The sequence below is a fragment of the Cebus imitator genome, unplaced genomic scaffold, assembly GCF_001604975.1.
Source record: "Cebus imitator isolate Cc_AM_T3 unplaced genomic scaffold, Cebus_imitator-1.0 Scaffold260, whole genome shotgun sequence".
NCBI classification, from domain to species: domain Eukaryota; kingdom Metazoa; phylum Chordata; class Mammalia; order Primates; family Cebidae; genus Cebus; species Cebus imitator.
In genome coordinates this window covers 323,314-333,616 of record NW_016107575.1, presented here as the reverse complement: position 1 = coordinate 333,616, position 10,303 = coordinate 323,314, and the positions used below count along the sequence as shown (strand labels likewise).

The 10,303-nt window shown below is 45.2% G+C and overlaps 1 protein-coding gene across 1 annotated transcript in view; it reads left to right on the top strand.

Annotated features, from left to right (window-relative positions):
- The first annotated feature begins 360 nt into the window (after window positions 1-360).
- ZC3HAV1 (zinc finger CCCH-type containing, antiviral 1) overlaps window positions 361-10,303 on the top strand; it is a 75,477-nt gene continuing 65,534 nt past the window's right edge. The window contains exon 1 of the mRNA XM_017499723.2: window positions 361-1,747. Coding sequence (XP_017355212.1) covers window positions 1,440-1,747 — 308 coding nt within the window. The 5' untranslated portion in view covers window positions 361-1,439. The remainder of the gene's footprint in view (window positions 1,748-10,303) is intronic.

Genomic DNA, 10,303 nt, shown 5'->3' with positions numbered 1-10,303 from the left:
TGTTTTTGAGACAAACTCTCAGCTCTATGGCCCAGGCTGGCATGCAGTGGCACAATCCTGGCTCATTGCAGCCTCCTCCGGTGCTCAAGCGGTTCTCCCACCTCAGCCTCCCAAGTAGCTGGAACTACAGGTGTGCACCACCACGCCCAGCTAATTAATTAATTAATTATTATTATTATTATTTTGGTAGAGAGCTCGCTATGTTGCCCGGACTAGTCTTGACCTCTTGGGTTCAAGCTATCCTCCCACCACCTCGGCTTCCTAAAGTGCTGGGATTACAGGCTGAGCCACCGCGCCCAGTCCATTGGGTTTTTTAGTGCTAATGGTAACCGATAGTCTGTCTTCCTGACCGCTGAATACTCCGAGAGGCTAATGGCACCATGTTTTCTGGAGGTTCTGCTTTAGTCAGATAAGGGAAGTTTCATTAAGATTTATTTCTACATCTTCTGTAGCTCAAATATTTTCACCTAAAAACAATCTTTATGTTGACTCTGGGGGTCAAAGTGCATCCCCACAGTGGAAAAGCTCTTGTCCCAATCTCTACAGGAATCAATCTGAAATCTTGGGACATATCTAAGCATGTCCATCGTGATTGACGCATAAGCAGTGGTTCAGGGCACCGAGTTAGCGATTCTAGTAGGTAAGCAAGACCGTGTCAAGAAGTGGTTCATGAGAAGGCAAAAACGAGGGAGAGTGACAGTCGTTGTTCTTTAAGAGGACCCGGTGGTGGAGGAGAAAGTTGCACATCGGCCCTGAACCGGGCGGACCCTGATCTGGGGCCTGAGGACGCGATTTGGGGAAACCTCGGCGGCATCCGGGCTCCGCTTGATGCCAGTGAGTGTTTGTGCAAGTTACTTCCTCAAGTTCAGGGTGAGGGTAATAATATCTACCGCTCGGAGTTGTTGGGAAGATTCACCGCCAACTAAGGCAGAGCGCACGGCTTGCAGGAAGCGCTCGCTGGGGTCTGCTCTTTCCGGGAATGGGTGGGGCGCGCACTCCTCACAGGGTTCCCAAGACTTGCGTCACGCGCCCCAGTCCGCTGGCTTATAAAACCCTGCCAGAGCCCCAAGATCGCTTTTAGTTTCTGTTCTTTCTGAGGGAGCCTCTCGGGCTGGGGAATCTCAGCCTCGCCGAGCCTAGAACCGGCAGATTTACCCGCGCGTCCACTTTCTTTCCACCCAGTTGCCCTTGCGGCCGCTGTAAACCTGCCACTAGGACCGGGTCGGTGAGATCTAGCCTCTTGACCTGAGAGCCGAGAGAAGGGAAGCCAAAATCGCTGGGCTGGGCTAACAGCTGCGGAGAGCGCGCCCTCGCTGGCTCGGGCGCGCCCAGCAGGAGCACCGCCTGCACCCGCCCCTGGACACTTGTAAGTTTCGATTTCACCGCTGCCTAGTCCTGCGCGGCGGCAGAGCCAGCACAGCCAGCACAGCCAGCGCGCCATGGCGGATCCGGAGGTGTGCTGCTTCATCACCAAAATCCTGTGCGCCCACAGGGGCCGCATGGACATGGACGCCCTGCTCCAGGAGATCAAGCTGTCGGAGGAGCAGCTCTGTGAGGTGCTGCAGGTGGCCGGGCCCGACCGCTTCGTGGTGTTGGAGACCGGCGGCGTGGTCGGGGTTACCCGATCGGTGGTGGCCACCACTCGAGCCCGGGTCTGCCGTCGCAAGTACTGCCAGAGTCGCTGCGATAACCTGCATCTCTGCAAGCTCAACTTGCTGGGCCGGTGCAACTATTCGCAGTCGGATCGGTGAGTGCACCTGGAGGGAGGGGCGCTCCTCGCAGCCCAGGTCGGGGCGGTTAGTCCTGGCGCTGTTCTGAGTGGCGCGGCCTCGCCGGGACCCGCATACCCGACGGCTTCTGTCTCCAGCCACCCCCTTCTCTGCTCCCCTCCGGGAGCCCCCGCTGGGCCCGTACTTCTCCCTTTGCAGTTCTCTTCCTTCCGGCATCTCCAGACCTTTTTTCTAGAGTGCTTAAAGCGCTAGTGCCTGGCGGAGACTAGGCTCCCTCCACCCCTCTCCCCGCCCTAAAAAATCAGAAGAATAAAGTGCTTTGTGGCTAGCCAGGGCCTAGAGAAGCGGGAGGCAGGTTTGGGAAGGAAGGAAAGGGCCAACACTCCTTAGTATCTTGAGTCTTTCCCTCCCTGCTGCCTTCTTCCCTAGACGTGGCGGAGTCTTCCCTAGACGTGGCGGAGTCTTCCCTGCACCCCAGCCGCGCTGGGCCCGGGGTCTGTCTCCGCCGCCGCGAGCCGCAGGTCTCTGCTTGTCCCTCCCTTCCTGGTCACCCGTATGCCCCCCTCATCACCACTTTTCAGATGCCTGGCGCCCAACAGGCGGCCAACCTCTTCCAGGTTCCCAAAGCTGCAGCAGCCGCCGGGCTTTCCCTCCCGGTGGCGTCTCCGCAGTGGCGCGCGCCGTTGACCGCCTGCCTTGGGACCACGCACATCGGTTTGAAGCAGTGCGGCTCACCTCTCGGGCCACTGCTTTTGTTGTATCCATTTGCCTTTTTTTTTTTTTTTTTTCTCGTCTAAATGCAGGTGTCCTGCAAGGTTTGGGTTAAGCCTCTTGATTGATATTCTTTCCAGTCTCTTCCTAAGAGTGCTTGCTCCCTCGGGGACAGCTGCATGTCAAAAAAGATGGCTTCCAGGTCCACATTCGCGGCCCAGGCCTTTCCCTTGATCCCGAGCCCTTCCTCTCTCGCGTCTGAGAAACAGCCATGCCCTCTTGTGCTGTCCAGAGGGTTAAGCTCATCTTTTCCCCCAGGCGGGGTCTTAATCCTTCTCCTCCTTCACAATCCATCTTCAAGTCCTTTTTGTGAAGTCCCTTTCCCTTCTCATTTGTGAATGAACTGAATGAATGCCTTGTTGAATTAATGAATGGTTCTCTCTGGCCAGTCTTTCCTTCCACCCTTTCTGTCACTATGTGCTTCTGCTCATTTATTTTTCTCGATAGAGTACTTTTTACACTTGGTCTATTCTTAAACACTCTGAATGGTGTCCCAGGGTTTAAAATGGTGGTCAGCAAACATTTTTTTTGGGGGGGGTGGGGGTGGGGGAGACAGCTCTATCGCCCAGGCTGGAGTGCAGTGGCGCCATCTTGGCTCACTGCAACGTCAGCCTCCTTGGTTCAAGCGATTCTCCTGAGAATACTCAGCCTCCTGGGTAGCTGGGATTGCAGGTGCCCGCCACCACGCCCGGCTAATTTTTGTGTTTTTAGTAGAGACAGGGGTTTGTCATGTTGGCCAGGGTGGTCTGGAACGCCTGATCTCAGGTGGTCCACCTGCCTCGGCCTCCCAAAGTGCTGGGATTACAGGCATGAGCCACCACCTCCGGCCGGTCAGCAAACTGATCAGGGACTTAACTAACAAAAGACTCCAGTCACTCACCCCAATATACGGGTAATAAACACACAAAGGTAAGTGTTTTAGATGAATGAGGTAGAGGACACAGTATATATTTTTTAAAAATTTGTTTACAACAAAAACCCTTTCAGCTCACGCTAATATTTTTAAAAAGTGCTTGAGTATGTTCTTTTATTTAAATATTTCTTTAATATGTTGTGAGGCAACAATTTGAAGGTTGTTTCTGAGTTGCTTGGGAGTATGGGTATCGAGGAAATCTACGTCATCGCTGGCCACTGAAAAAATCTCAGAGAAGAAGGCGGCAGAGGGTGGAGAGTAGAAAAGAAAGGAACATTCTAGCACGTTCTAGCAATACACAAAATAGGGTTGGAAGGCTTTTGTTAGGTTTTTTCTGTTCTTATCTTTTCTGTTATGACAAATTCCTCACCAATTAGTGTTGACTTTTAGTTTGAAATCCATATACTTCTTATTTTTTGATTTCTTACTATGGATGTTTTCAACATACTCAAAAGTAGAAAAAAATGATGAATCCCCTCATACCCATCATTTCACTTCAACGGTTTTCAAAACATGACCAGTTTTGTTTCATTTATTCTCTCTATTCCCCATGTGTCCCCAACTCCAAGGTGTTGTTTTAAAGCAAATCTCAGCAACCATTTGATTACTAAGTACTTCAGTATCTCTAAAGATAAGAATTATATTTTATTAACAATACAGTACAATGATCGCATTTTTGTAAAAAAAAAATACAATTTTAGTATCATCTAATGCACAGTTGATATTCAGATTTCCCTGATTGTCTTATAAATCCAGCTTATATTTTCAGGAAAACCATACACAGACATAATCCATTAAAAAATTTTTTTTCAATTTTTTAGTTTTTTGAGATAGGGTCTGTCACCCAAGTCTGAAGTGCAGTGGCCCAATCTCGGCTCAATGCAAACTCTGACTCTCGGTTCAAGCAATTCTACTGCTTCAGACTCCCAAGTAGCTGGGATTAGAGGTGTTTGCCGCCATGCTTGGCTAATTTTTTGTATTTTTAGTAGAGATGGGGTTTCACCATGTTTGCCAGGCTGGTCTTGAACTCCTGAGCTCAAGAGATCTGCCCGCCTTGGCCGGCCTCCCAAAATGCTGGGATTACAGGCCTGAGCCACTGCCAGGCCTGGCCCATAATTGTTTTCATTTGTTATATATCTAACATTTAAATACTTTGTTTCAATTTGTTGTAGGCAATATGCTTAGAAATTTTAGTTTTATGAATTTTATTATGGTATATTTTTGCCTGGTTTGAAACAGCAAAACCGTTTTCAACTCATTAATTGGGTTGTTAACTTGTACTTTTATAAGAGTATATATAATGTGGGGATTATATAGTCTATGTAAATTTAGATGGACCTTCCAGAGAATTCAATGACGTTTATTTTTTTTAGTAGAACGATAAAATCTTATTTCCTCATGTTTATTGTGCTAGCTATATTTTAAATTTCATTTTATATCACTTTTGAAACAAACCTTTAATCTGGGAAACAAACCTTTAATCCATTAATGTATAAGGTGTTCTAATAAGAACCTCTGGGATAATTTTTTGTGTTCGTGTGGCCTCGGATCCTAGAAAACATGTTTTTTTCCCTCCAAGTATGTTTTAAAAATATTCTCCTCTTAGCAAGTTACAAAACGTTGTCTTCCAAAACTTGCCACTTGTGAGTTTAAGGACTTAGATTACCAGTTAATGGGGCCTGTTAGCTAATTGATAACCCATCTTGATGTTTCTATTCAGTTCAGTAAACTGGTCTCTGTTTATAGCGGGCGATTTGCATTGTTGCTGGATGTATACAATTTTGTCTGTGGTATTATTTATAGGTAGTATTTATCCTGTCTATTCTGTAGCTTCTGTCTTTTCTTTTGTAATGCTTTTAGTTATACATTTTAGTTGACAATAGGGCTTACTTCGATGTTGGATAATTGTTTTGGTGAATCGGTTTGGATATTTCTATTTGCTTTGCTGAAATATATGCCCACACATGGAGTTCTAATCCCAGTTCTGATGCAAAAATAATCACCATTTATTGAACAAATAACTGTACCAAACACTATGATAAGCACTTTAGAGATGATATCCAGGTTAGTCTTTAGGATAGCTCCTAAGGGAGTATTTTAAGTCCCATCCTTATTATAGGAAACTCAAGCATAGAGCCTTTCAGAAAGCTACTGAAAGTAACATAACTAGAAGCTGGTAGGATTGGTATTTGAACCCAGATCTGCATGACTCTTTTCTTTGTTTGTTTTTGAGACAGAGTCTTGTTCTGTCGCCAGGCGCCAGGCTGGAGTATAGTGGTGCGATTTTGGCTCACTGCAACCTCCGCCTCCTGGGTTCAAGCAATCCTCCTGTCTCAGCCTCCCGAGTAGCTGGGACTACAGGTGGGCATCACCATGCCCAGCTAACTTTTTTTTTTTTTTTTTTTTTTGGTGACGGGGCCTCACTCTGTCACCCAGGCTGGAGTGCAGTGGTGGGATCTCAGCTAGTTGCAACGTCCGCCTCCTGGGTTCAACCAGTTCTTGCCTTAGCCTCCCAAGTAGCTGGGCAACTGCCACCGCACCCGGCTAATTTTTGTATTTTTAGATAGTATTTTGCCATTTTGCCCGGGCTGGTCTCAAACTCCTAGGCTTAAGCAATCTTCCCAGCCTCCCAAAGAGCTAGGATTACAGGCATGAGCCACCGCGCCCAGCCTGCTTGACTTCTTAACTAGCTACTTCCATTGTCCAGTAACTATATGAAGCTATTAATTCAAAAATTTTTGCATGCATGATTTCTGTTTAACTGTTTAAAGCAGGCTGCCTGAGCGTCTTTTCCTTGCTTTGTGGCTTCTGCCAATGCGGGTGTTTCCTCTGGGCTCTTTCCTGTTTGTATGCCTTTCCCTTTTGGTTAGTTCACATTTTGGGTGGGGTTGGGTAGATGGGAAGAGCACTAGTTGACTATTTCAAAAATTGGATAGAATACTGAAAAATGCAAAGTATTTACTGTATAACAAGCATCAGAGTATATTTATTCTGAACCTATAACAAATTGTACCTCCTAGAATAAATAAGGGCTCACATTTTTCAATTTTGCTCCTTCTCTTTTAAAATACAGTAAACAATCATAACAGGCCTAAGGTTATTTTTTTCTCTTCCCCAGTCTCATTTCCCTCTTTCCTAAGAAGCAACTTCAATCATGATTTTGGTGTGTATCTTGCCCTTCCATGATTTTATAATTTCCCCTTGTGTATATTTGTATCCATAAACAAAATGCAGTATTATTGTATGTGTTTTAGAGTTTTTACTCAATGCTTTGTTTTGGAGATCTATTCATGTTGCTACACAAAGACCTAGTTTATTCATTTTAACAGTTGAAAAGTATTTATTATAGATTTATACTGCAGTTCAGTTACCTATTCCTCCCAGTAATGGATATATGGTATATTTCTAGGCTTTTGTTCTACCAAATGATGCTGCCAAGAATTGACCCACAAGTGTCTCTTGGTGCTCATGGCTAGAGTTTTTCCAGGGTAGAACATTAGGAAGTGGAATTGTTGGTTTGAATTGTTACATAGCTTCAACTTTTCCAGATTCTGACAAATTGGTATAAACGTGGCTGTGCCAATTTATGCTTACATGTTTCAGTGTTCCAGTTTCCTCATTTCCTGGTGGACTAATGCTTGGTGTTATCAGACTTTTTTGACTTATGCCAATCAGAAGGGTATGAAATAGTCGTTATTTGAATTATTATTTTTTTCTTTTTTCTGGGCTGGGTGCAGTGGTACATGGCTGTACTGTAGTGCTTTGGGAGACCAAGATGAGAGGACTGTTTGAGGACAGGCGCTCAAGACCAGCCTGGACAACATAGTGAGACCCCACCTCTACAAAAGTTGAAAAAATTAGACGGGCGTGAGACGGGCGTGGTGCTACATGCCTATATTCCTAGTCCTAGCAATGCTGAAGGCTGAGGCAGGATTGCTTGAGTCCAGGAAGTTTGAGGTGAAAGAGAGCTATGTTCAGGCTGCTGCACACCAGCCTGTGCAATAGAGTGTGGTTCTGTCTCAAAAAAAATTTTTTTTATAACAAATTTAAAAAGCTTTATATTAGGCCAGGCGCGGTGGCTCACGCCTGTAATCCCAGCACTTTGGGAGGCCGAGGCGGGTGGATCACGAGGTCAAGAGATCGAGACCATCCTGGTCAACATGGTGAAACCCCGTCTTCTACTAAAAATACAAAAATTAGCTGGGCGTGGTGGTGCGTGCCTGTAATCCCAGCTACTCAGGAGGCTGAGGCAGGAGAATTGCCTGAACCCAGGAGGCGGAGGTTGTGGTGAGCCGAGATCGTGCCATTGCACTCCAGCCTGGGTAACAAGAGCGAAACTCCGACTCAAAAAAAAAAAAAGTTTTATATTAAAGTTTTTATTATGTGATCTTATGAATACACACACACATACACACACACACACACACACACACACACACACACACACATACATTTTGTTGTTGTTTGTTTTTGAGGCGGGTCTTGCTCTGTCAGCACGCTGGAGTGTGGTGGTGCAAACATGGCTCACTGCAGCCTTGATCTCCTGGGTTCAAATGATCCTCCCACCTCGGCCTCCCAGGTAGCTGGGACCAGGCTAGTGCCACCACGCCCGGCTAATGTGTGTGTGTCTGTGTAGAGACAGGGATCTCATTCTGTTGCCCAGGCTGGTCTCAAGCACCTGGGCTTAAGCAATCCTCTCGCCTCAGCCTCCTAAACTGCTGGGATTACAGGCATGAGCCACCAGTCCCAGCTCGGCATGATTTATTACTGTTAAATATTTAGACCTTTGTATCTAAGCCTCCATTTATAACCTTGCTCTGGGCCCCACAAATTTTAGAGAAGGACTACTCTGATTCATTGAAATATTTTCATTGCTTTCTTTTGCATGAATATACACAATTTATATGTTGATTTTATTATTATTTTTTTCTTTTTTTTTGGTTTATTTTTTTGCAATGGAGTTTTGCTCTTGTCACCCAGGCTGGAGTGCAATGGCATGATCTTGGCTCATTGCAACCTCTGCCTCCTGAGTTCAAGTGATTCATCTGCCTCAGCCTCCCGAGTAGCTGGTACTACAGGCTTGCTCCACCATGCCTGGCTAATTTTTTGTATATTAGTAGAGACGGGGTTTCACCGTGTTGGCCAGGATGGTCTTGATCGTGATCCACCCGCCTTGGCCTTCCAAAGTGCTGGGATTTTCTTATTAAAATTGAGACTGGGCTCAGTAGTTAACATCTGTAATCCCAGTACCTTGAGGGGCCAAGGTGGGAAGATCTCTTGAAGTCAGGGGTTCGAGACCAGCCTGGACAACATAGTTCCTGAAAAAAAATTAAAAAATAAAATTAGCTGAAGACAGTGGCACACACCTGTAGTCCTAGCTACTCAGGAGGCTGAGACAGGAGGATCACTTGAGCCTGGGAGGATGAGGCTGCAGTCAGGTGTAATCACACCACTGCATTCCAGCCTGCGCAACAGAATGAGACCCTGCCTCTGAAAAAATAAAATTGATACTGTTTTAAGTTTTTGCTATTAAACCATTATGCTTTGAACATTTTGGTATATGCTACTTTGTGTATATGTACATGAGTTTCCCTAGGGGTCCAGTAGTGGAATTTTGATACTTAAGTTTTATGTGATAATACCAAATTGTTTTCCAAAGCCTGTTTGCCAAGTTATACTTCCACCAGAAGAATAAGAGCCTTCCCTTGACTCACATCCTTGCCAAGTGGTGTCATCAGCCTTTTAAAATTTCTGCCAATACAAGGAATGTGAAATTATATCTCATTGTGGTTTTAATTCTTTATATATTCTGGGTCTCTAGCCCTTTTAAGTCTTATTACTCATTTTTTAAGTTTGTCTTACTTGGCATCTTAGTAGTTCCTTCTTATTTGCATTTTACTTTTTGGGTCATCTTAGCATTCTTATTTTTGTTTGTAACAGTGTCTTTTTTTTTTTCCTGTTTTAAAAATGGCTAAAACTGTTTTTTTAAATTCTTTTTTATTTTTATTTTGAGACAGAGTCTTGCTCTGTCACCCAGGCTGGAGTGCAGTGGCGTGATCACAGCTCACTGCAACCTCCGCCTCCCGGGTTCAAGTGATTTTCCTGCCTCAACCTTCCGAATAGCTGGGATTACAGGTGCTCACCACCATGCTCGGCTAATTTTTGTACTTTTAGTAGAGATGGGGTTTCACCATGTTGGCCAGGCTGGTCTTGAACTCCTGACCTCAGGTGATCTGCCTGCCTGGACCTCTCAAATTAAAACTCTTTTAAAGTGTACAGTTCAGTGGCAATGAGTATATTTGTGATGTGGTGCAACTGTTACCACTATTGGAATTCCAGAACATTTTCATCACCCCAAGGAGAAACCCTGCACCAACCAGCAACCAGCCCTCATTCTCCCCTTTCCTCAGCCCCTGGCAGTCTCTCGCCTACTTTTTGTCTGTATGGATTTTCCGATTCTGGACATTTCCTATAAATGGAATCTTATAATATGTGGCCTTTTGTGTCTGCTTCTTTCACTAAGGAAGAAAGATTTGCATTTGACTGTTGCCTGTTCCGTGTTGTTTGTGTTGGGTGTATTCATCCAGGAGAAGTCTTCCTGAAGTTCCTTGTGTAGCTAGTTCTGCACTCTCCACGGCGTCATGTTGTCGGGCTGGTGGCCTTAGAGACATGCTGTTTTCTGCAACATTGTGACACAAAAGGGTGCACCCTGTAAGAATCATTTGGGAATTATTGTTCTCTTTTCACAATCACTACATCTCAGATTTTTAATTTGATCAAATGTGACGCTCAGTGTCTGCAGTTTTCTTTAGAAATTGAGCTAACAAACTTAATGACATTGTAATATTGTGAACCATGATAAAGTCTTTTTTTTTTTTTTTTTTTTTTT